This window comes from Hippoglossus hippoglossus, chromosome 23 (assembly GCF_009819705.1).
Source record: "Hippoglossus hippoglossus isolate fHipHip1 chromosome 23, fHipHip1.pri, whole genome shotgun sequence".
NCBI lineage: Eukaryota > Metazoa > Chordata > Actinopteri > Pleuronectiformes > Pleuronectidae > Hippoglossus > Hippoglossus hippoglossus.
The window spans coordinates 5,435,124-5,462,718 of record NC_047173.1 but is presented as its reverse complement, the minus strand read 5'-3'; the positions used below and the strand labels follow the sequence as shown (position 1 = coordinate 5,462,718).

The 27,595-nt window shown below is 43.9% G+C and overlaps 1 protein-coding gene across 2 annotated transcripts in view; it reads left to right on the top strand.

Moving 5' to 3' along the window:
- The first annotated feature begins 633 nt into the window (after nt 1–633).
- The window catches only part of nav3 (neuron navigator 3), a 308,358-nt gene continuing 281,396 nt past the window's right edge, over nt 634–27,595 (top strand). Inside the window, exons 1-2 of one of the 2 annotated variants that reach the window (XM_034578815.1) lie at nt 634–720; nt 18,384–18,815. In XM_034578815.1, coding sequence (XP_034434706.1) covers nt 18,747–18,815 — 69 coding nt within the window. In that variant the 5' untranslated portion in view covers nt 634–720; nt 18,384–18,746. Of the gene's footprint in view, nt 721–3,405; nt 3,839–18,383; nt 18,816–27,595 lie in introns of those variants that run through there. The other variant, XM_034578814.1, reaches the window with a different exon arrangement.

Below are 27,595 nucleotides of genomic sequence, written 5' to 3'. Positions count from 1 at the left end.
TTCCAGTAAAGGAAACTTTAAAGTGGCATCGCCTTGTCTCCCCGACATTGACTGTATATCCCGCCGTGGCTTCATGAGAATCACCGTTGGCATGAAAGTGGCCTTTAGAAGTGGAGATTGAAATTATGATTCTCCTTTTGTTTGCCACTGATTTTTGGGGGACCTTGGCAGAGGTGGGATAAAGCACCTCGGTGGGCAACGTGAGGGATGAGGACAATTTCCACAGCCAACAAGAGTTGACTCAGAGTTTATTGCTTCTCCAGAAAACTGCTTTTTGTGCTCAAAGTCGCTTTAATGTCCTGATACGTCGAGTAAACTCTCGGTCACGCCGTGTTACAGTTCTGGTGGGATTGTCCTCAAGCTGCAGGGGGTAGCGGGCGGCTTGAAGGTGACTGTGGCTGAACGCGACACTTGCAGGATCTGCAGTACAAGACATTTAAAGCTGAACGAGGAATAGAAACCAATGTCTCCTGGTGGCCGCTCTGTTTTTAAGTCTATCCAGATTGACAGAATGTGAGCAGAGAGAGAGAGAGAAAAAGAAGAAAAAAAAATATTTGAGGAAAGAAATGAACTGAGCGAGATGATCATCATGTTTGTGTGTTTGAGCTTTTTCAATTGTAACCAATCTCTTTTGTCTTTGCAGGGTTTATTTAGCACCGCTGTCTGGTGTGATGACTGCTGATCTGTGGTTTAAGGAGCAAGAGGAATCCCGGGTCTGACGTAGGTTCAACCCTCTTTCACCCACTATCTATCTATCTGACCTCATGATCTCTCTCGTTTCACTCTCTTGATGTTTGACTCTTTGTCCTGTCATATACCAGAGGGCTTTTCACACTTTTAACACAGTTTTAAAGCCTCTAATGTGGAGAAGTGTGGAAATGCTGCTGGCCCCTTTTTAGTATGAAGACTCTGGGGCAGCATGTCAGTCTGGATGGGCAAACATGGAGATGTTTTTGAAACGATGATATAGAAACCTGTTGTTTGGTCTTTTCGGTCTCGACGTAGCCTGGGCTGATTCCTCCTCCTGTCACATGACCAGTGTAGATGCGTTTCCAGGCATGTTAGTGTGGACGGGGATTAAAACTCCCATGGAGCCAGAGAGCCTCTGTGGACAGAGATTGTGGAGATGAAACAAAACATAGTATTATGGCTGTAGCCTAAGGTACAGAGAAGGCAGAAGCTGGATTGTTATGCAATTTGAGTGATCACAATGTTCGTCTACTGCTGTGTGGTCCTGCAGTACGTTCTGTTAAAGTCAGAATTGTGAGGTGCTGTGCTGTTTGAGTGGGGCTGGGTGGGGCTCAGCTGCAGGAAAATGGTGCCACACACACGTCTGCGCACCAAGAAGGATTTGGCAACATTCAAATCAGAGTGTGATGAGAGTTGGTGGCTTTTTATGTGATCTGATCACACCACGCCCACATAGCTCTGAACAGTATTGCTCTCTTATGACATAATCGCTAAGGACTATAAGTCATTTTTTAAATATATATTTGGTCTTTAAGAAACACACAAATGTAAACAAAAGTGCATACACAAAACCTTGAGGTTCATTTCAAGTGAACTTCAAGCCTCTGTAGAGAAATTTGATAGGTCAATAAGTGTAATTGTGTATCATAGTTTATATTTTTCACAAACATTTACTGTTCCTGAGGAAAAATCCTATTTTTGGCGCATTAATGTCATATTTAAGTTGATAGATATATTTTACCCTTAATCTCACCAGTCAGTTGATGCTTCATCTCAGGTGAGGACAGCACCACAGGTGGGCTGCAGCTTTAGAGGCTCAGCTGTGAGCTGTATACCGACTGTCTGCTGAGATAAGACGAAGAGGAGGGCTGGTTTACGGTTGTGGAGGAAGGCAAACTGCAGTTGATTAAAAAGTAACACACTGTAGAGTTGAGCAGCAGAAAGCAATTAAATCAGGTTTCATATAGAGAGTAATATAATTATAATAATAAATACAAGATTGGATTCTGTTGCCTGTCCCATCATGGTTGAGTCTTATGATTAGAGCTGAAACAATAACTCAGTTAATGTGGGGCTGATTAGTCAAACGGCATTAAGATTAATCAGAAACTAATTTACGAGGGATTAAATAATGAAATCTTGTTTTGGGGAATTAAGCCTTGACTCTGTTCCCAGCTCTTCTAGAAAGATTTGCTGCTTCTCTCTATTTTCTGGCATTTTATCGAGTAAATAAATAATAATGAATAGAGAAAATAATTTGCAGATTGTACAAGATCAGCAATCGGTTTAAAATGGTTAAATATTGTGTTTCAATAAGTTTTAAACAGAGGAAACAGATCTTTTTTACATATATCAGCAATGTAAAGCTGTTTTTAGTTTTTGACCATTATTATGGTCAGGACATATAAGTTGAACTTCATTCATGTTTGCTTGATTTAATTTTCAGTATGTGGTTTTTATTTGCATGGTGTTGTTGCATGATTTCTTTCATTTTATTGAACTTTAAGAGATTTTATATTTTATTATTGTTTTTATTCCAATAAACTTGACTCTACTTTCAACCGAAGGCACTTTGAAGATTGTGTGTTTTCTGGCACTCTTCACTTCTCTCCTCCCATCATGGTGTTCCTACTGGTGCCTCCACATGCTGCCTCTGCGCTCTTTGTTCCACTTCATTTGTGTGTGTGTGTGTGTGTGTGTGTGTGTGTGTGTGTGTGTGTGTGTGTGTGTGTGTGTGTGTGTGTGTGTGTGTGTGTGTGTGTGTGTGTGTGTGTGTGTGTGTGTGTGTGTGTGTGTACACCGAGTGAGCATTTTGAGGATGGGTTGGATCTCTCTGTCTGCTCCCCCACCCCACCATCCCTGTGTGACTGGAGGAGAGAGAGTGTGTGTGTGTGTGTCAGTAGCAGTGTTTGATGTTTTTGAGTGTGAGCCTGCATGGCATGTGTATGTCTGATGTGTGTTTCTGTGGAAAAGAAGAAACGGGGAGTGTGTGAGTGAATCTGTGCAGGATGGCGGTGTGTGTGTGTGAGTGGGAGTATGCAGCCGGTGAACGTGTGTAAAAGAGAGAACAACATAGAGCGAAAAACACACTTGTACGCCGTGTGTATGTACACACACACACATGTTTGTTACATGCCTCTATAGGTGTGTGTAGTGTAGAAGCCCCCCCCCCCCCCTCTACCACCACCCCAACTCCAGAGACTACCATGTTCATTATTCTTCCTAAAAGAACCATTAAAATTTCATCAGTGCAATGCAATCTGTGGCGGGGCGGGGGGTTGGAGTGTGTGCACGAGTGTGTGCACGGCGGAGACAGAGAGAGAGAGAGAAAGAGAGAGACTGTGTGAAGGGGAGGGAGCTTGCATCCTCCACTCATTCACCGCTGCCTGCCTTCATGCCTCTCGCCTCCTCCTCCTCTTTCTCTTCCTCAGCCTCTTCTTCTCTGGTGGCTCGATTCCCTCGCTGAGAGGATGCCGATGCGGAGATTACCGCTTCTCTCATGATGTGAGCCGCCAGCCTCCCTCCCCTCCTACTCCCACCATCCACCCCACCTCATTCTACTACTACTACTACTACTACTACTACTCCCTCACTCACACACACACACACACACACACACACACACACACACACACACAGAGAGACGCAGCAGGAGGCTTTCCTCAGGCTGCAGGAGGAAAGAGTTGGCAGCCAGGACGAAAGGTGGAGTTGGATTCTTTCTCCTCCTGGCTTGCAGGCAGGTTTGGATTTGTAAGGTGCTGGATGTTAGGTGGGTCACATTCTGAAGATCGCGAGCTCGGATCCTGAGCGGAATATCAGTTTTGAGGGGAATCCGCCTTTAAACTGCTTCCAGGCTGGAGATTTAAAGGTGAGCCAATGCGTTTGATTCCTACCACTGCCTGGCTCCTTTGGCGACTAACTTGTTGATTAGCACGGAAAAGAAACCGCATGATTGATGTGTTCCAACTTTTTCGGGAGTTTTAAACTTTAGCCCTTTTTTCTTTTAATTAGACTGATAGAACACGCCACGTCGGTGTTTCTTTGAAAAGGAGCGAGGCTCGTTAGTGCCGCTCCGGCTCCGCATTGATCAGAAACGCGGGGAAATTAGCGGCAGCCTTAGCGGACCCTGAGTGCGTGGTGCATTTTTTCGCCCACAAATCTCCCACCGCCACTGCTTTGTTTTGCCAGCGTGAGTGCGAGGCGCCGTCTCTCAGGTAGATCTGATGACGCTAATTGAGTCTTAATTGGGTTTTCACTCAGCCGTGGGGGTTTTGGGGGATTTGAGCTGCATGCTTAAAGCCTCACATGAAAGAGTTTGTGGGGTAGTTTATGTGTGTGTGTGTGTCTTTGTGAAAATATGAGGGTGTGTGTGTGTGTGCATGAGAGAGAAAGTTAAGCTGAGAGCTGCTGTGTGTGTGTGTGTGTGTGTGTGTGTGTGTTTGTGTGCGCGTGTGTGTGTGCTATTTGCAAGGCCCATCTGTGGAGATCTTGAGTGATGGATGGTGACTGACGGAGGGTGTGAGGTGTGCGAAGGAGGAGGAGAAGGATGAAGATGAGAGGCATTGGGATGGGGGAGGGTGTCGGGAGGATACTGGGAAACCGCTCTCCCATCTGTGTGCGTGTGTGTGTGTGTGTGTGTGTGTGAGAGACTTTAGGTGGTAGAGCAGTACATCACAGACTGGCTAATGGAATACTGGGGACTTGAAGGGTCCTTTCTTGCTTCTACTTGACGACCACTCCTCACCTCTCCCTCCACACGGGATTATGGGTAAAGTGGCTAGAGGGCATTCTGCGGTTCCTGTCACTGTTTGGATTCTACATGTGCAAGAAGATTTTGCAATACCTGTATTAACTGGTGGCAAGATACCTGCGATGGTTTGGTTAAAAATGTAGGTTATGGGTTTATCGTCCACTGGCTGCCTTTTTAAATAGCATCATCAGGTTCTTTACTAATACTGTAAGAGGTTAGTGAGTGTGTGGCACAACATGACACGTGGACAAACTGGCAAAACCTTTAGCAGCAAAGGGGAAAAAAAACGCCGTAAACTTTGTTAATCTTTACTGTTTCGACAAAGCAGGACCTCCCACTGTGATACAAATGTAATGAAGGTTAATCAATCAGCAATGTTAAATCTGCTTTTTAATCAGATAAGGACCCAAGATTGCTAGATTGATAAGATTGTCAGTCTTTGGCTGAAACTCGACTTTAAGAAAACTTTTCTGCAGGCACTAACAAACTACATTTCCCAGAATACATGTTTATCATGGAGGAGCCTCACGCGTCTCATCCGGCTCTAAACGCAGAAGCATCTGCAAAACTAAAGTTCCTTTCCTTTAGTATTGCAGCTTTCACGTCATTTATTTACCCTCAACCTCTTCACTTCACCGTCTGTTCATAATACCTGTTGGGACAATAATCAGATAATGAAGCGTGAACAGCTCAATGCGACTCGAGCAAACAGAGTCCTAATGTTATTTCCAATAGTCGTTGCCTACTGGAATGTTTCAGTGTAACATTTCTCCATTGAAATTCATGAAACAGCATCAAACTCACAGTCGGTGTGCACAACCGTTAAAAATGAGAAGCCTACAAAAGAGTTTCCCGTATTAAAAAGCTGTGAGCGTCATCATTTCGATACACCGAGCACGTGAGATCTGACCTTGTGCACCGTGGAGCTGTTCTCCTACGCAGCAGCAGCAGCAGCAGCACTGTACAGTCAAAGAAGGTGTTTTACCTTCACGGCGTGTCGGAGGTGTGCTGCTGCTTAGTGAAGGTGCGACTGGTGAGTGTGCGTGACTGTGGGCCGCCGCGCTCTGTTTGTGACGGTTCAACTTTTTCATCTCGCCCCCTTTTTTTTGGGCCGCGTGCTGTGACCATGGCAACCACAGAAACCCCAGCGAGGGATACAGGAGCTGATGCACGTCAGCAGAGAACAGAGTGTTGGGGTTGGAGCAACATTAGGTGAATATCTGGTCGGAGACAGTCAAATGTATTTAAAGAATGTAACTGACCATTTCCTCTTAACATACAACCTGCTCCGTTTAGCCGTGTGATGAGATTGTACTATAGGTGGATATTGGAGAGCTGCTGACTGGGGTTGTGGTCCTACATCCAGTCGCATTTCATATTTGGTTCACAAAGCTAATATGCGAATCTTATCAAATCTTCTGTCTCTAATCCAATTTCTTCATATTACATAACAGCACTGTGGAGAAATAATTGTTTGATGTTCCCAGGCTCCTTATTTTTAGCCAACGTTGCTTTTTCTCTTCCTCGACTCCTTGTTTGCCGGAACTATGAGAATAATGTAAGAATCCTCAAGTGCCTTCACTTGGTCTGACAGATAAAAGCACGATACATTATGCTATAATAACAGTGATAAAATAATCAATATCAAAACAAGGGCTGAGCATATAAAGTATTTTGAATATGTGAAAATCAGCAGCAAAACCCCTTTTAGACAAGAGTTAAAAAATAAACTGTCTTTTTTGTTGAGCCACGGTTTCACATTTTCACGTTTCTTAATTTTTCAGTTTTTCATTCAGTCCCTGAAACCTGCTGTTTGAGAGTATTATTCGTGGACATGAGGCATAATTCTCCTCCTGCTTTGTTTTTGTATTTCTCCTCCAGCCGATCTTGCCGGGAGATATTCTGCAGGAGGTCCTGAACCTTCTTTCTCTGCAGCACATTATTTTGCCGGCTCAGGGTTATTTCTTTTCCGTTTTTTATTCTCTTATAATTCATCCTCCAAAGGTTTTTTTGAATTTCATCTTTATCGCCAGAATTTGATTGTGTTTGATTAGCCTTTCTTCTCCGGCAGACCTCCATTTTTCCTCCAAGGCTGTTTCATTTTCAGAGTTTAATATGAAAGCTTGATTTACAAGGTATTTGTTTAAATCACTGGCTCTGTTTCTGTCAGGCTTTACTTCTTTATATTTATCTTGTAGGGCTATTTGCATAATTGCTTCTTTTTGAGCTCATCTACTTGGAGATGTCATTCAGTTGTTTGATGGCTGGTTTCCCCACGAGGAGGGTGTCGTCCCCATCACACTCCAGGGGGAACGACATGTTTATGGCGAAACATTGTGTGTTTAGTTGTTGTCTGCAGTGGGATTCCACTGTATATAAAGTGGTCTTTATTGTGTTATGAATATTACGGGGATATACACTTACCTACGTTTGTAAAACATAAGCATCACTTGCTTCAGCATCATTGTGATCAATATCAGCCAGAAACGCTGCAAGAAAATAAGCAGATAATGAAAATGCTAAACATTATATCTGATGAACTTTAGGTTGTGAATATGTTTTGTGTGTCATTGCAAGCATGTTAACACAAATGTTGTGAACTCACCAGAAATAACGATGGCAACACACGGTCACAATGACAAAACCAGAAATCTCATTGGGAAATTAAACTGAATAGACCAGGATAAAGGATTAAAGATTCAAAGGTCATATACACTATACGCTGCCACTACATGTGTCACCAGCATCGGCGACCAAAGGTTTCTCAGTGCACGGCCGCGCACACGCACATGAATGAACATCCATTTGCAGCCAAACTGGCGACAACACACAGTGAAGCTTGGATCCGACCACACCTAGAGAGGGTGTGACTTCATTCTCTGCTCAGGCCATTACTCCACTATATACTTTCATAGAAAAATAGCTGTTTGCTTCTATATTAATCAAGTTTTCATCTACATATACATTATCTATCTGTACATTAATGTAATTCTTGGGTATGTAAATTTCTGAATATTCAAATCTGGTTTGCAAATATCAAATCAGACAAGGTACATGTAGTTTTATAGGATGTTACTGCCATACAGATATTCGCTTAATGGTAAATACACCTGTTTTGAATTTGCCTATATTGATGAACATCTCTAGGCTGAAACAGTGAGTTGATAATCAGCAACGACCTAAAGGAAAATACCTGGTATTGATATTATACCATGACATTCATATAGTGATGCGCTGTGTGGGGGGCTGTGTTCTTATAAACAGTCACACACAGACATGGTGGCTTTAACAAGGGGGCCACACCAAGCCTTGGATTGTGTTGTGCCAGAATCATCCAGGATTTCTCAACCTGCGTTTTTCATTTTATTCATTTCCGCCCCTTCCCTGCTGCTGTTGGACTGCGGAAACACCCGGGATGTTATTGGGATTTGATTGCAACTTACAGGGAACATATTTTCCCAACCATTGCCTGCTTGTAAAGCAAGCACCCCGGCCCCTGTTTAGGTGCCCCCCCTCCCTCCCCCACCAACAGCAATCCCCACCCTGTTGGGGTTGTAAAAAGATGATGCATTCGGCAATCAATGGTTGCAACATGCGTGTGCTGTTATCCCTCATTTCTGCTGGGGCCTCAGTGTGATTTAGTGTTGTTCCCGAGGCTCAATAACCAGCACGGTGCCCCGCTGGGGGAGGGGGAGTGTGTGTCTGTGTGTGTGTCTGTGTGTGTGTGTGTGCGCTCATTTGTTTTATGCATGTGTTTGAATGCATGTTTGCTTTCATACGATCTGTGTGTGTGTGTGTTCAGCATGTTCACAATGCGGAGCAAGGGAATTAACAGTGTGTATCTGCATGACAGAAAATGCCGGAATGTGTAGTCGTGTGCAAGCCCCCCCCCCCTCTCCCCACAATCCCATCCAGCATCCCCCCCCCCCCCCCTCTGGGAATTGGGATGAATGTGTCGAAATATGATTTTGGCTGAACAATCTGTTTCATTCAACAGGGCACGCCGCTCCCCCCCGAACATTACTTTGGTGCGGCGGCATCTTAAACAGAGTGAAATTGAGCCGCGTCCCGGCGCCGGCTGTATATCACTTAAGCAATTACAACCTTTGCAGACGTATTGGTAGTAAAAGAGCAGTTTATGGAGCGCGAGCATGGGGGGGGGGGGGGGAATGCTAACAGAGAAGAGGTGTTAGGTGTGGAAGGGCGAGGCGCGGTGAGCCGAGGGAGGAGGCTTAGCTGTGTGATTTGTGTCGTATCTCATTTTGACCCCTCGACCTCTGCGGGGTCCGTCTCCGTCGACCGGGCCTTGTGAGTGTGTTCAACAGGCCAACGTGGCAAATTCACCAACGCACTCAACCTCCCAAATGCCATTGTGGGAAATTGAAATTTCTCAGCCCTGATCTCATCGCTCCGCGCTCAACTTTTCCTCCGGCTCCCTCTGCTTTAGAACACAACCATAAATGCATAAAGATGAAATCATCCCCCTTCCAACTTCGCCTCCTCCACCCTTCCCTTTCCCTGTGATCCACCACGGCCGTAATGAGATTTGATGTTAATCCCGACACAATATCACAAGAAGATTACGCGCCGTCGTAATGCTCCGCGCAGGCACGGCTGGCGGTGGAGAATGGGTTTTGGCGCGCGCAGAGGAGGCTTGGCTGAGTGAAAGCACATTAACGTAATCTAAGTGTAATTGAGTGGTAATGCAGCTTGTGTGTAGATGAATGGAAGAGCGGGAAGGCGTTTCTTCTTTCTTTTTTCTTTTTTTTTATCTTCAATGTCAGACGAGCCCAGGGAGGCAGAGCGGGGACAACATAACGACGAGCGAGCGAGAGAGAGCGAGAGAGAGAGAGAGAGAGAGAGAGAGAGAGAGAGAGAGAGAGATGCAAATGTGAGAAGAGACTGATCGGGGGAGGTTGAGAGGGCAGGGCAGGGGACACGGAGAGATTATTTATCTCCAGAGCTGATGTCAAATCCTTGGAGCACAATTCCCTGTGCAGAGAATATAAGGGAATTTGAGATTTCCAAACTGAGATGGATAAATGAGAGGCATTTTGTAACTAGAATGGTGACCCGAGAGCACATACCTCCACCATTGCTAATGCCCGATCTCGCCGTGCCAAAGTAGTGTTCCCCATTACTTATGTAGACTGTGGCGAATATTCAAAAACATTTCGGTCGCAGTTTCGCAATGGACCAAAAATGTTTTAATACTTCTCATAATAACATAAGAGATCTGTAACTTGGTGTTTTGGTCAGTGGTTTACCGAGCTGTTTGCCTCATGCTTGCTCACTCACAAAGTTGTTACCGTCCATGCAGACGGTCAGATTTCAAAGTTGCAGTTGTGCGCGTGCCTGCAAGTGGCACGCAATGTAGTTCTATTTCTCACGTGAAATCTTGTCTTTCAGTCTTTAGTGTGCGTACCTGTTATTGTAAATCGGTTGTGGGAGTGATATACATGCTTTTGCACCCCTGCACTCGCCGATCGACGAATTGTGTGGGAAACGCTACAGAGAAAGCGAAACTAAATTATTGAAGTTCTTCCCTGACCCATACCACATCCTTCCAGCAAGTTTTCGTGGTAATCTGTCCTGTAGGTTTAACCAGTTGCACATATTTTACATCAGCATAAAAAATTACATAACCTTGGCCCTCTGCAGTTGAATCATTCTGGTTATTCTACATGTAACATTAGCATGCATGAAAAATCCTGCTCCTTCCTGAAAATGCACCACACAGTAGATATGTGCTGCACTAATGCAAACCTCAGAGAGGACTGAAAAACTGTGTCAGTACAGGATGTAATGAGACTGAAAAGACCCACTGCATGCTTATTTTATTTTAGAATAGAAAATAATAAGCACAACGACGTGACACATCTCCCACCCTCTGCTCCTCAATCAGCGACAGTCACCAACACAGAAACTCAAACGTTAGCATATTCATTAAACAGTGAGCTGTCTTACCCTTAAAACTGTTTATTCCTCCAAACTCATCCACCACCTCCACGGAATCCATGGCTCCAAATTGCCGGAGCTAATAAGTAATTCTGTTCTCTGAGCTAACAGCCACATAGACCTCTTGGGACAATGAACAGCCTCCATTCAACGCTACTCATTTATATGCTGGTGCGACTGGGCCTCAATAAGGCAGATAAGCCGTGAACTAATCTCAAAGATCATGAAATAAACATATCCACCATATTAGCATGTTTTCAGCTCTGTTACTCTGTCAGGTTTTGCTGGCTGGCGACAGGCCTCATCTTGAATTTCAGTTATTCCGTGGTGATTGCTTCGTTTTCCCTGCAGCCGCAGAAGTCTTAATAGCTTTCCCTTTTTGTTGTCAAGAACATTTGTTTGGAATTCTCTCATCTTTCGTTTTGTTTAAATGAGGAACCTCGCTGCCAGTTTAAGGTTTAACGTCCCAAGCGAGCGAGGGGAGCTTGGCAGGTAGCTGTTATAGCTGCGAGGGCACTGATATCACTCCCGAATCATTCCGCTGTCACAGCCGAACACTGTGTCCTCCCCGGAAAAACAATAAACAGCGTGGTGCCAGGAAAATGTCGGGGCTGGGGTAAGTGTGTGGAACGAAAACAAACACAGCAAACATTGACACTGCTACATGCATTCCTCGAGCTAATGAGCTGCTCTTTCTCCTGTCAGCCCTCACCTACACAATAGTGATTACCCTGTTAAAGAGAGCCGGGATACCTGGAGCCACATACACCGACAAACACACACACACACACACACACACACACACACACACACACACACACACACTTAGGCTGGCACCTTCGTTCATCGGTTACCGTGACAACAGACAAACCCAGGGTTGCATTTGGTGCAGATTGTTCCTTAATCCCAATTAATCGAGTCTCGACATGTAAAATCCGAGAGGCATTTACATGAGAACAATTTGTTTTTATGTCGTTTTTCATATTAACAACTGACCATGGTTTATGAGACGTTTCCAGCCTTGAAGCCCAGTGAGAAGTGTTGGCATCTATAAGGAAAATATGTATCACAGTTCTGTAGAGCCACAAGAGAGAATCTACGAGACAGGGCCTTAATTGTGTATTATTGCACCTTGCGGTTCTAAACTCGGACACACTTTTATGTTTCGGATCTTTATGGCCCATTATAGCTTCCTTCCTGCTACTTAATGGCCTTTCCTGGCTTTAGACCATCGGCTAAAAGTATGATCATAGTAAAAATCATTCCGTGCACTGACCACAGCGGCGCATTCACTATCTAGATGTTCAGTTTGGCTGAGGCAGCAAACGGCAAAGTAAACACACCACTCTCTTCCGGAGCCCGACTGTCCAGAGCCCGGAGAGATTATTATTCGTGGTTTGCATCGTGGAAGACCTCCGATCATACAGTTACCGTGCATTAGGGCTGGGGTATGCACACTTACACACTTCCTTTACACGCATGTAGCCTCAGCAGGCTTGTTTATGTTAATACGACAATACGCATTTTGCACGCCATTAATATTTACTGTAGCATCTGGTTTCTATGTTCTACCATATGGCTCCCATTGCTGTGATGCCAATATACTGTAGTGTACTTATTTTATGATGCATGAATTTGGTTGAATTTTTTTAATATATTTTTTAATTCACTTTCCAGATAGCTTTCTTCCACCTGTTTGGCTGAACCTGCAGCCCACCTGCATATGGATACATGCAGAATGAGGTTTTATTGAAATTGGCATACTGTAAAATAAACCTGTTGACCACACTTTAAGTGTGTTTTTGACTGTGTTAATGTTTCCACAAGGGAACGGCTGAGTGGTCACCCAAGTGCTATAATGTGTACCAACTGTAATATCCATTAGTGGATTTATCAGTATTATTAATGGCCCATTGTGAAGCCAATTGAGGTGTTGCAGGACTATTAGAAATGTCCTAAAAGCGGAGAATATTCCCATGGTTTCAATTGACACGAGCTCAATGCAGAATATTGTTGTTATATTACTATTATATGTCGTAGAATATTCTTTCCTATTCTCTATACTGTAAATTGCACATATATGAATTTGCATATCATTATCAGTGTTCGTTTGAATGAAGTTTTACTGTAATACTGCTTTTTCACACATTATGATATTGATACTAAGAAATAGAACATAACATATACGATGATTTCTGCTGGTATGATGTTGATAGTGCGCGTGGCAAACATAGCTCACACTGTAAATTAGTGTTAGCAACCGTTTCACATGCGGTTGGATTGGCACTGATTCACACTGAGGCTGATGAAATGAGGTTTATGTTGAAATAATGCCATTAGGGCATTATAGTATTTTAATGTGTTAGTGGGCCATTCTTTATGTTTGACCTCCGACCTATTGAAGTGATAATTTACGACGCATGCCCCCCGTCCCCGTCCCCGTCCCAACCCTTCGGCTCTCCCCGAGGAAATCAGTCTGGATCTATGGCCATCATTTACATCTCCTCGAATTAAAGCAGCACTGTGTAGTTACGGCCCCAGGCCTCATGAATCAAACTTTATTGACCACTTGGTGAGTTACAGACACCCGTTGAATACCAAGTGCTCGCGAAAGGCCAGTGGGTGAGGGGGGGGGGGGGGGGGGGGGAATGTCGACCAGCTGTAGAGACTGAAGGTGGGGATTACCACCACTGCACGCCATGAAATTGCAGCGGCTGGTGCTCATATGCAGTACATGGAGATTTGCTTGCAATAAAACTCTTTACAACCAAAGGGGCTTAAAATTTACATTAACGCTCCATTATAAAATAAATACAGGAACAGGTTTTCCACATTTTGATTGCATTTCTGAAGATGGCACTAGGTGTTTTGCATCTCATCTCTCACTTTATACGAATCTAATCTCTCAATTTGCCATTGAGGACAGATTATGTGTTTCTGTTAACGACATGGAGGATAGCTGTCTCTGGGTTTTTGTTATACAGTTATCACACTCTGACATAACAGTTATGAGTGAGCAGTTTGTTGAGATGTGTTCCAATCATGTTAATTGAAGTCAACTTAGACATATATCTGACTTTACTTACATATTTATCACACATCTGTTGACGGGAAGGAGAGATTGGGAGGTTCTCCTTTATTTGTTTTGCTGTACAATTGTGCTATTGCTACATAGCAAACAGCTGTTTTCTCAGCGACTTAGCAGAAATGTTGCAATGTGCTTTGTTGCATCACCACCGCCACCTCCACCTTACAGAACGTACAAAGCGCACCTTCAACTTTATTTATATAGCGGTACAAAAGAATTGTTGATCCAAAGTGCTCTACACAAATATTGGCATTATTACTATCGCCATCATCACCGATAACAGTAAAAACAATAACAAGAATAATACTAACAACACAATAATTAAGGCACGATGAAATGCTAATGAATAACCTGACCTTTGAAAGTATCTGTTGAGGGGGAGAATCGGATGATGGGAGGGAGAGAGTGTCAGAGTTTTGGGGCAGCGATGGAGACGACCCTGTCCCCACACTTAACGTACAACCTGTTTTTTACTTGCTCGTACAACCATCCTGTGCCACTGCACTTTACTTATAACATTTTATACAAACCACTAAAGTGAAAAAGTGTTTAACATTTTTTTATTTTATTCTATTGCCTTTCTTTTATATTTTCTTTATTCTCTCGTCTACCTCATTCTGACCTGCCTGCTGTACTAACACCTGCATTTCCCGGATGTGTGGATCAATAAAGTTTTATCTTATCTTATTTTATCTTAAGTCCATGATCTTGGGACAGACAGCAGTCTCTGGTCATGACACATGTTTGGTGTAGGGACAAGTGCAGTGCATCAAGAGTGTGAGGATATGAGTTCATGGATGACTAATGATCTAAACTAATTTAAGTGAATGGTTAAAGACTAGAAATTAGTATTATTATTTCAAATCAAATCTCTATTACAATCAGAAACAGTGGAATCCTCAGTGTTTTATTGTGGCTCCACACTAATGGAGCTGGAGGAGGTTTGCTTTTAGGTGGCTCTTAATTTCACCACCTGTGATTGGCACATTTACACAGCAGTAGCTAATTAGCGTTAATTCTGTGAGTGGGTCAGACAACAGGAGGAACACGTCACTGGGTTGTTTTCATATAACTGGTGGCTGCCTTATTACCAGTTGGTTTAAAAACACCAACATAATGGTGAGTGTTTTTCTTGCTTACATAGTTACACAGTTGACTCTCTAGTTAACTCTGTCCTCTCTAGAGCACTGGGATCATCTGCAGCAAGTTCATTTGAGGTTTCCAACAACCAAACTTTTCTCTCTACTTCAGCCTTTAATTAGATCTTGCATGTCATAGTTGTTATCACTTTCTTCCTTCTCTGTTTTTATGCTTTTTTAAATATTTAATACATTTTATTTATTTTTTTTCTGTGGCAAACCAGCTAAGTCTAATTTAAAGGTTGACTTTTCTCTGTCTGAACTCCTGGACAGTGTTAAACTCACTTCATGTTAAAAACAACATTATGCATTATCTTAGTTAATATGACTGTAGACCACACATGCAGCCTTTTTCATGGAAGACGTATTGACATGAAACAGTAGGATAAAGTTTAGATTAGGTTTAAATAATGAGGTTAACATGCTTTGCTCACAGGGACCTGGTATCATGCATGCAGGCTCACTGTCCTGAATAACTGAGACATCAGTCGAACAGAACCACCGCCTGAGACTTTCCTACTGCCACAATTTTAAATAACGGCTGTGAAAAATAAAAAACATTATTCAAATAATAAAATGTATTCATGCATAACTTTTTCAAAGTGCTTCGTGGGAAGAAAAATTGAGAAAAGACAACCAAACAGAAGACGGATAATCTGTTCATAAAACAGACAGGAGTATAATGTAAATTATATGTCAACTTTGCGATAAAAATGTTTTGAGAAGAGATTTAAAAGACACAAAGGGATTTAAAAGACAATGAGGGATTATTCCTGCCTGAGTCACACACAGTGAATATTTCCTGCCACACCATTTGTTTCCCTTCAGGTCATTATTCCCGGGCACTTGGCCACTGTAGTGTTCTTGGCTTTCATATCCGAAAAAGCTTGTTTTGCGTTGGAATTAAAGTCTGGAACTGCTTTACTGATGCTTTGAGAAAGACAATGACAGCTGGTGAGTGACCGAGATGGAGCGACAGTTGGCTACATGTTGTTTGAATAACGACGGTAAATTGTAATCCAATAAATTGCCTTCGAGTTGTGATTTGGACTTGATGGTTTGACGACAGCGTTTCATGTGTTTGTCATCATGTTGACAAACCAGACAGTACATGGTTATGTATTATACTTGTAGGTTTATATTATGGTCTGAAATGCAAAGGACTGTGTACAAATAATGGTATCTAATCAATTTGCAGTGTAGTTTTCCCACTGCATTGCACAAGATGCATTCTCTTGTCAGGTTTTTGTTCTGCAGAGACCCTGCTTCCTTGATAAGGGTGCTCTCTACCTGCTGTTGCTTGTCAGGCAAAACAGATGGTGAATGACCTCTGACCCCAGTGGCCTACATCGGAGGCCATCTTGTCACTCTATGACAGCCAATGCCATGCAGCTAGCCCTCTCCTTGCAGCAAACCCGAAAGTATGCCATGCTGTTCCCGGTGAGGTTTCCTTTGTAATGTTCAAGAAGAAAAAAAAGGGCCAAATTAGCTCTCATGCAGTATGCATCCGTTTAGAAAGTCCCTCACACAATTCCACCGTTGAGGGGAATGGGGAAGTCTAGGAGCAATACAGCTGTGCGTTTAGCAAGTTTAGCATTTCTGGAATGCAGTGTTAGTACCTCTGCCAAAAGCTCTGGTGTTTCAAGTCTTCGGAGAGTGCCGGCCTAATGGTTCCCCTCACTGATTGCTGCTAATATTCCCTCTACATTGCTTATTGTTGGAGGCTACTACATAATGGAGCAGCATATCCCTATGGTACTTGGAAGTAGGGCTTTTCACATCTTATTGCCAGCAGCAAACACTGAGTTTGAGTGGTAAATCTCATTGGGCTCCATCACGCGCTACATGTCCCCTAAGAACCACTTCTGAGTTGGCAGCACTTGACACGATTGGCCTTAAGTGACTGACAGGGTTGCGGTGTTGTGGCTCTCTGGAGCTGGGCGAGCATTCAGTGGCAAAGCAAACTGTTAGGGTTTGGTCGGTGTTAGGAGAGGAGGGGGATGGCGAATGCGAGTCCGGTTCCCCCCGACGACCTGCCGCTGGTCGGCTGGGGAGGCTCTCTTCTGCAACGACGAGTCTCACAGTGCATTTACCTTGAGGGGTTATTGGAGCGTTTGATTGGCCAGCTCGGTGGCTGAATTGTGCAGAGAGCTATTGATTAAATGACAATGCAATTGTATTTCTGTGTGTGTGGAAACTATATATAGGACTGTATGCCGCATTTTCAATAGAGTAGAATTAAGTCTGTCCCTATGTTTTGCCCTCAGAGCAAAATCAGTAGGTTTATGCGCCAAATGTCATTTTGATATTTATTTTTCCTCCTTGAAATCAGGGATTTGAAACCGATTAGCAAATGCCTCAATTCAATATTTTACTGTTCCTATTACTCACTGTGGGGATTGCAGTGTTCGTCAGTCAATCACCACTTCGGTCCATAGTAAAAATTAACAATGATTAAATTCATGCAGGGACACGTCGGTCAAACAGCCACATTTCCCAGGGGATAAATCTTCTGTCCCTTTGGATGATCTCCTGACTTTATAAATGTCACCAGCAGATTGACGGTGGTGGTTCAGAAATAAATATCTGGGGATGGATAGCTGTGCAGTTAGCAGAGCATTTCAGCCTCACAGACCAATAGAATCTCTGTTTTTTTCTTTGTTCGGACTTGAGAGGAACCACCTTCCTGTTTCCTCCTGTAAAATATTAGTTTTTTCCATAAAACTTTCAACACATTTTCCCGACCGTACCAATTTTACAGCTCACGGTTCATCACTCACTGTTAGAAGTTGACAAATCTTCAGTGATGATGATTTAGCTTTAAAAATGTATAATTAATTGAGTTAAGTGACCTATGGAACAGCCATTTCTGTCAAGGGCAACTTGACAGTAAGACAATAAATCACTGACCCACACTTGTGAAGCATGGCCCACTCACCAGCAGGTTTGTGTGTCCCAGTTACGAATTGTGCTATAACTGCACCCCTTTTTGAAAAGAGACATTGTGATGAGCACGATGCTCGTAACACATACAGATAAGTTGACCCTAAAGACAGGACACAGAGGGGCCAGCCACCGATCCTGTGGTTATCTTTCCACTGGACCCATCCTAGGGTGCGAGTTTACCCGACCTCAGCATGACTCAATCCTTCCCCCTCCACGTTTTTAGTGGAAAAATAGGTTTGGAGGAAAAAAAGACAACAATCAAAAACAATCACTCACCACAGAACAAACAGCATGTAGTAGTCTCTGTCTCTGAGCGCCATGGCAACATTCACTTTGATATGCAGATGCCCCCCACCATTTGTACAGCGAAGCACCAAGGGGAATGTTGACTTTTGCAATAATCGTGCAGCTAAAACTGTATTTTTTTCTTTGGGCTTTTTGTGCATTTGAATCACAGCAAATGTTGTCTCTCTCTCTCTCTCTCTCTCTCTCTCTCTCTCTCTCTCTCTCTCTCTCTCTCTCCTTTCCCCAGACATGAAGGGAAGACTGTGTACTGGAGCCAGAGATTGAGGGAGAAGCTGTAATCCTGCTGTAAATCTACACAACCTGCAGACTGAAAATCCTCATCACTCCAGTCTTCATTATGATGCTCTGTTGATAGCCTTTCGCTACCTGTTTGTCGTTAGTGCCATTCAACAGAGACTTCCCTGCGCTGATAACGTTCAAGAGACACATTTCACTTTAACTACAAACCACCACCTGCCATGGATCGCCTGTGTCCGGGTGAGGGCGTGAGCCGGACACAGGCCCTTGTCGGCAAACTGTAGCCATCTGGATTCACTTCAGCTTAATTCCCGTGATTATATTCTGGAGTTATTCTTTATTTGGACCAGGGATGGATGTACCGGAAGCCAGCAAGCATGGCAAGAAGTCAACAAGTCAGAAGCTGGAGGATCAGAAAAAGGTAGGAAAGTCATTCCGCTTCAAAATGCTCTTCTTTCATCTTCCGCCGTGTGTGTGTGTGTGTGTGTGTGTGTGTGTGTGTGTGTGTGTGTGTGTGTGTGTGTGTGTGTGTGTGTGTGTGTGTGTGTGTGTGTGTGTGTGTGTGTGTGTGTGTGTGTGTGTGTGTGTGTGTGTGTGTGTGTGCTGCACTTTCAAAAAAGAAAATGCGTTGGCTTTTGCTGTTTGCTGGTTGGATGTATGTGGAAGCCAAGGGCTGGAGGTTTGTTTATCGTCTGGCTTGTTGTTTTTTTTACAAAAAGGAGAGTTGATGTTCATCCAATTGCTGGTGTTGTCTGAATTCCCAGTAGCTTCTTTGCTCCATATCTCCTAATAGCTATTTATAAAGACAATGGGGGAAAGGTGGAGTTTTACTTTCCCCTCAGCGCCTTCAGTCTTTCATCTTGGCTGTGTGGCGTGGCGGTGGGCAGGGCCCACCCGAGCCCCATCGGGGGAATACATATTTACTCTCTGTTTGTGATGCTTTTTATGTTTGCTCCTCTGGGTATACAAGGGGAATAGTAGCCTTAAAAATGAGATAACTAGTTTTTTGAAAGGCAAAATATCATGTGCATCAATAATCTCCTGTTCCAGTATGGAAGGCAGAGTTAGGTTAGATAATGTTGAGCTTCGCAGAGGCCAGTTTTGAGTCTGACACCGAATGCAGTGCTGTGACCTCGACAGGGTCAGATTCATCTGTGGCGGTGGTGGCTGGATTGATGGAGAGAGCTCAGGCGTCAGACTGAGTTCAGTCTGCGGGGAATGTTGGATTGAGGACAGCAGGCGTCGCCTCTGTCCTTTTGGTCAATGCAACCAGTGTCCCAGTTCAGAAGTCACATGGCCACATATACACATAGCCTATAGAGGACAAGATAGAGGATACTGAGAACAAGAGCTCACCAAGAGAGGAACTATTCTCCCTTCATAATCACCTGTATATAGACTGCGACATACACACTGACTGAAACACATGCACGCACGCACGCACACACACACACACACACAGTCGCTCCATCTCCGTGCCTCTGACCTGATTCCTCTAATGAAGTCTTTTTGATAAGGGTAATGATTGTCCAGGCAACATCTGAGTGCAGTGGACATGCAGTAATACATCAGTCCTGACATTTGTAGCACTATTAGGATCTCATAAAAACATGATTGTACTTTATTTCATTTTTTTGTTTTCTCCTTTCAGACCTGAGTGCCATCTGGGAGAGCTCATTTTTTTTTTAACTCTTTAAAGCCACACAGAGACGTGTGGCTGCCGCTGCTGCTGCCAGGCAACAGCATGTTATACCCTTTCAGAGAAGGCACAGGAAGGAGGGCTCTGCAGTGGATGTGACAAAACCAAAATATCAATCAGAGAGTAATTCATCCTCACTTAGAGGAGCCATGCTTACCTTTTTTGATCTCTCTTTCTAAACACTTACAGACCTCTACACTTCCTGGACCTTTCACACACACATGCATCATATGAAACAACAACACAAACCCAAGTGCCGAGCAGCATATTCCCCAACAGAATATTCTATGGTGCGGCTACAAAATGAAAGCGGATTTCTAGGTAAAGGGAACCTCCTTTTTGAAATTGAAATTCAGCAAAGAGTGACATCAAATATTCATCCGGTGGGGGAATTGATTCGGTGCACTTTGGCTACTGCTTTGGTTGGAAGATGTGTCATGCCAAAAGATAAGCTCTCCCTCTATCTGTCCCCCTTGACTGTTGCCTTCAGCTAGGAGACAAATGGTTTCGAGCGAGAAGATCCTCTTGGAAGACTTTTAATAGTCCTGGCGATGTCTCTGTGGTTTCTCCGGGACGTGAGCTGTAATTGCTTGATGTGGCGGTTTACGTCCCATCCCCAAAGTCTCATAGCGAACTCCACTCTGTCAGCCTTGATAGTTGAGCACAGCAGAAACCCTGCACTTACATCATGTCTGCAAAGATGAGGGCAGCGCAATGCTCCGTCTTTTTACGATTATTTATGTGACCTGGTTGCCATCATTCAGTCACACCGGGTTCCGCAGGGTTCACACTCAAGGTGGAAACGCGTGCCAAATGTGTGGTACACAGAAAATGATGGCCAACATTTATCAATCATTTACGTGTCTGGGCCGGTAGCCCCCCTTTAGCTTAGCTTATTTTCCAGCCAAGAAGCAGTCCTGCACATTAGTATGGCCACAAACAAGATATGTCATGTTAATCAGGGAGCGTTAGAGGTGCTGGCAGGCAGATTTTGTTGCTTTTGGACAGAGACAAGCTAGCTAATCTAACGTAACTGACCACTGGCTAGACTCTAGCCAGTGGTCAGTTATGTTAGATTAGCTTGAGGGTCCTATTCACAGTGCAGACATAAGAGGGATATCAAACTTCTCATCTCACTCTTAGCAGGAAATTGAATCAGTATGTTTCCCCATTGTCTAGTCTTGTAATGGTCCCTTTTGCATAGTTCAGCTTCTCCAGTGGCCATTTTTAATTAGTTTGCTTCTTTAGTAAGAGTTTTGCCCCAATCCATCCCACATCCAGAATAGTTCTTTAAATGTAGCCTGATTTGTATGGAGTTTATAATCTATCCCAAAAAAAGTGTCTGTTGGAATTGTTTTGTCAAAGTGTTTCCTCGCCTTCATTTCCACCCATCAAACTCTCTTTTCCTCCCCCTCTTATTCGTTGCCCTTTTTTCTCAGATGGATGGCGCTCACCTTACCCACAGGGAGCATTTGCACACAGTGATTGGTTGCGGATGGTCAGACAGGGGCTGCAGCTGTGTTGCTAAGGCTCATCCAGGAAGTCTTCTCATCAGCCAATGACCTGTGAGCCTTCGTTATGCTCTGACAAATCCCTAATTGAGTTTATCTTAACCATTTCGACCAATACGTCCCCCCAGGCTGTTGTTTTGCATATGCCCCCCCCCTTGTGGGCTCTCATGTATGATGGACTGTGTTAAAGCTCCAGGGGGGCTGGCTGCTGGAAGATAAGTGAATAATTTAATACCACGTTGGGTTGCATTTCTGGGATTTGATGCATGCCATTGTATCGTTGTGCTGATGTCAGAGCAGCGGACGGAATAGCTCGGTAGCCGGTGACAGCATGCAGCATGCGTTGTCTAAATAATTTACCTGGCAGCTGCACTCCACTCTGCGCTGTGAAATGGCAACCTATAGATCATCATGAAAGCGTGTGGTGAACGATTGCTAAATAACCAAGTAGGACTCTCTGGCTTTAACAAAGGAGATGGAAAAATATCTGTCCATCTGTCTTTTTGTCCTTGTTCATGCAGGGTCGAAAATGCTCTCCGAGTACAGTGACCGATCACTTTTGGACTCCGAATATTAGCCTCTACTTATGTACCAATTTGGTCACGATCAATCCTAAGGCAATGTCCTTCTCTGACTACAGCCTGTTGGCATTCATTACGATTTGAAAACTGCTCCTGAAAGTGTTTTGTGTGGACGCTATAGAAATCAACAGGTTGAATTCCTGCTGTGGATCGCTACGGACTAATTCCCAAGCTACAGGCACGTACGGCGGGACCACACACTTGTCGGGGAAACAACATCCCGCAGCTAAAGGTGCAAGTTGTAATTTGTGGCTACAGGAGGATAATGCGAAACAGAAAGTAAAGTCAAATTGTGACCAAGAATAGTCCCGAAGAAGAAAGATGGGAGGAATATATTTAGAGGTTGGTACATGTGAATGTAAGCAGGGTGCTGTGCTGTCACTGAGGCAGACAACCTCGATTACAGGGGATAACCCGACCTGTACTCATGGGATCCTCCTTTTAACGTTGACCTTAAGAAGCTGCTCTCTGACACTAAACACAAATCCATTTTTAGACTGAAATAGCAACACATAAGCCCATTTAGTTTCTAAATAAAAATGCTGTAATATGAAGTTGTAGGAGTTGCTCATTACCCTGTGGGAATATGCCCACAATTGGAAAATATTGGCCAAAGCATTTCAAATTAGAGTGAATAATTTTATTGAAAGAGCAATGGCAAAATAATACAGAATCAAAACACCTTCTTACCATGTTGTTTGGTGGACCTGCATTTTAAGTAAATGTCTCTGATATGTTTTCATGCTCCCAATAGGATGAATCTGACATATTGTTTTGTCTGAATTCAGCTTAGTTCACACAAAATGATCTTATTCTAAGAAAAACTACACTCATGGTTCCCATAGGACAGATCCTTCTATTTGACTCCTTCACATTCTTCATAGTCTTCTAGTGTACTGTACTTATTTATGCTTCAAATGTGATAAACCCTTCATATTTAAAGGGCCCCAAAGCCCTGACTACAGCACATTTGTAGGAAACAGTTTTTTTGCCGTACTACAAAACAGTTTGTGGGGTGTAATGAACATTATAGTCTTTTGGGGCTGCTGAAAAGGCTTCAGACTTCCAGATTTATTTAGACTCAGGAGATCAAATCTTGCTTAGTGCTGCAGAACATCCACACCATGTTTTACATGGATAATAGTAGCCAGAGATGATTCCCACTGGATTGATTCTTCTTCATTCAATTTTCTCGGCACACGTGGTAATAGTGCGGTGACATCGTTGAAGAGCTCTCCCAACACAACCGTCAAATACATGTACACACACACACGCACACACACTTGGCTCGAGGTGGTACATCAGCAGCTCATTCCACGAGGAATTAGTGGGTTAAGACCACTGAATAAAGTAGAAGGGAAAACATGTCAAAACAGGACAGCGTCACAAGCGTGGCATTCACGGAAAGAAGCCTCAGAGGCAGAGTGATGAGAGCGGTGACGTCCAGGTCAGACGGAGAGTGAGGGAGTGAAAGATGAAAAAAAACAAGAGAAAGTGGAGCGAGAAGGAGATGCCAGAGAGAGAGTTCGACAGAGAGAGGAGGACGAAATGATACCAACTGAAGACTGTGGGAGACATGGGGGGAATGGAATGGGCAAGAGTGGAAAAACTGAGTCAGGAGAGAGAGCAGGAGTCCAAGCACAGAGAGGAATGAACCCCATGACACTGCTGGGAAGCCGGCTTGTCGCTCCATCTGCATGCCGCACCGCTACAGCTGCACGCTACCACCGAGCGCTGTGGAGATGCGTCTGATACGTGAGACCACAGCTTTGCAGACCCACTGTGCTCCGGGTGAGGCTACCTTGACTGAAGATCACAGCCGGGTGTGGACCCTACACAGCCCCAGAGGTCCTACATCCAGCTGCTTGATGGCCTCTGTAGCACTGGATCAAGGTCCCTGCTGAGCTTCTGATGTTCACGCTCCTATAGAAGCACACATTAGACGAGAGGCAGTTTTTAAAGCCCCCACCTGTGATCTACACGGATTGTCTTTGTGATGTTTTATGCTACACTAATTGATTCTATTCCACAGACAGGCAGTACATCTTTGACATGTCCACGTCTATACAGGAACAGGATTTCAGGGATGGGGGTGGACTATGCATTTCAGATACATCTACACTAATATAACTGAAAAGTAGTGCATGCTTTTTTTCTTTTTGATTCTAGTTTGGTATATACAGTGGAAGCAGCTAATAGGGATCACGATTGTCCCGGGCCAAAATTGTCTATGAAAAAAAAAACGCATTCAATTATTTTAAGTCCAGAAAAGACCCAAAATAAATTTATATTCATATTTAGGGATTGGAAGAATAATGTACATTAGTAATAGATGCAAAGTCTGTTGCTCTTTGCTAAAGCACATCCTGGAGTCATCCTTGTGACTTGCCTGCAGTGTGCCTTGTTCCTGCCACATTGGGGTGTAATTAAATGTCTGTTGTCAGCTCAGCAGTGAAAAATACAAGTCTACCACTTCAAATCTTGGATATGTGAAACCCTAAATCTTCATACCCCAAACATGCCAGATCGCAAAACCTTAACAGCTACAACTAATTGGTTTGCGGCTTGACCTGTGTTTGGACCACTGTCCGATTTGTGTGCACTGGATTTGGCAATGCGTTCAACATTAATACAGCGTTTCTCTAAGCTCCCATTGTAAGGTGAGATGATGATGGGGGGTGTTAAGGGAAATGTATTGTATGTATGTGTTGCTGATGAGTCACACGTGCAGTCTCTCACATTAAGTCGCTCATATAAAACACCTCTATGATGACACCATTTATCCAAGCCTCGGATTCATTTGGTGTAATTTAGTTACACAGTTAGGATCACTTTCCCCTGCAGATGCATCTAGATGGAATAATAATCTTCACTTTTAGAGCATTTTCTAAACCTAACCTTCCACCAAATCCAGATTACTGAGTGGATCGGATGCAAATTGTACAAACTCGTATATCTCAACACCAGAAATATGTCTATTATAGATCGAGAGCAACTAAATAAAATGTCAAAAGGCTGAATGTTAAGAAAAGTGATGACAAAGAAATAAGCGAGCACATATCGGTGAAAACAAAACCTTATACTGGCATAGGTGATACATACTTTTGGTAAATGGTCCATATTTATATTGTGCTTTTTAAGTCTAGTGCGAGCAACAGTCCACGAATTAAAATTACTTGTAGTGTCCCCATTATAATCCATAGTATACTCCCTCATTGCAGTTTCCTTAGAGACAATCCAACCACAGTGACAGTGGGCCTCACACAGAGATACAGTATGTTTGGGTGGTCAGGTCAGTTGGCAAGAAGACCCAGAGGTTTATCTGTAGTTGCTGCTCCAGTGGAGTGGAGTTCGTTCTGTATTTACAGTCAGAATCAGAGACAAGGATTTTAAATATTGTGTTTATTTGGAAAGTTGTAGTGGGCGTTTTTTCGGCTTGAGCCCAAAGTCTTTGTTTCCCCGAATTTCTACTCCAGCTCCCGCCTTGGTTGTACAGGCACAGAGATTGAGCTGCATTACATCTGTTAGCCCCCCCCCCCCCTTTAAATCACGCAGCTTTTGGACATGGTTACAGTCGGATGGGGAAATCAGATGGATTGCCTTCACCTGCATGCAGCGTGTTCAAGCACGTGCACATGCCTGAATCCTTTTTTTACGCGATGGGGGGTCTTTCGCAGCCCAGTATGCTGAAATATCACCTCGTCGTAAAAGGCGACAAGGCCACAAACAGGGTGCAAGGTGTGCAAATGGAATCCCATTATCCCCGCGTGGGGAGAAACACCCTGTGAATAAGGGATCTACTTTGCAACCAACAGTGTGAGCCATATAAATGCTAATCATTTTGCGATTTGAGACCTGGGCCGTGTCTCTGACTGTAGTCAAAGTGCAGCGTGTTGCTTGTGACACGGGCAGAAATGGAGTCATAAAGCAATCACGAAGCAAAGGCGACGTGGCAGCTGGAAACAATTTGTCTGAAGCAAAACCTGAATGTAAAATACCGAATTGGTAGTGGTTGATGCTTTTATTCCAAACCTGCCCTTAAAGTATACCTTGGTGTATCTGTATTCAGCAGGTGCGGCACCAGGACGTGAACTCAACAGAGCCGGCGTCAGAGCTACGAAGATAAACACTTGACATCGAGGCGGATTTGGTTTTTAAGTGTCTCTGCTGCGTCTCCATTGCATTCTACTGCCAGATGATTTGATTGTGAGCGGGGTTCATATTGTTCCCAGCCTATGCACATGGGTGAGCTTTGCGTCCGTATGTCGACGGCGGATGCTTCATACATTATGCATGTTCAATCCGCAGCATGTAACGTCAGATGTACCCCTTGAGTGCGTCGCTGTATCTCCTGTTCGACTCAAGCTGTCAGCAATAACAATGCCTGTGCGAGGGCACCTGTGTTCGCCCCAGTGCGTCTGGATCGCATCCAAACGGATTTGCTCAGATCTCGCGTGTAGCTGCGGAGCTAAAGCTGACACACATGAAAGCAGGTGATGTGCCTGGTATTAACCCAGTGCTCTGCATCAACATTCAGCCCGGATGATGCCCCCCCCCCGCCGCCGCCGCACCTTTAAGGCCAGATAACAGGATTACCACAACAGCTGGGCTCCTAAGAGGGGGCCACGGTGCCCGGGGGGGGGTCGAGAGACACGGGCACTCGCTCATGACTGATGCCGACTTGAACCTGCCACATAATGGAACATGGGATCAGTGTTGCATTTATTCCACTGGTGTCATGGGGTTGAGGTTGTATCCTCCGGGTGCTAAAATATGAAGTGTAAAAAGACCCAGGTACCCCTGCACACGGGCCGAGGAGCTTCTAACAGATTAGTATCCTGCACTGCATCAAGCTTTTGGCTCATTCTCCCGTCTGCGAAATACTTTTTTGCTTGATGGATAATTTGGTGATTTCCTACGAGATAAACTGAACTGTAATAACTGAGCAGGTTGCTTGTGTCCAAAGCGTTCTCACAGAATTCCATTAAAGTGAGGATGAGGGAAGACCGACCTGAGATGCACACTCTCAGGTTATCTCTGCGGTGTGACTCCCTCATCTGCTCTGATGACTGGAGGTGTTTTACACTTCCACCTGCATGTTTTTGCCACACATTAACAGCTTTTCAGTTTGTGGTTGCATCGAGCCTGACAACTGTCAAGTTACTGAAAGTTTGCCTCCATACAAGCAGCATTTATTTAGGCAAAGGGATTTATTGATGCTCTGCAGTACTTTAAAGAGATGTCTTTACTTCTGCAGCATTTATGCAGTAAAACTAGTTTTTCACTCCAGATTTTATTTATTGTCACAGATGCTCACATAGAAAGCTGTTTCCCCTGTGTTGCTTTCTTTTGCAAAAAGGGAAAAATATAATATCTTTTGTAAAGAAGTCTAGGCAAAATATTTCTTCTT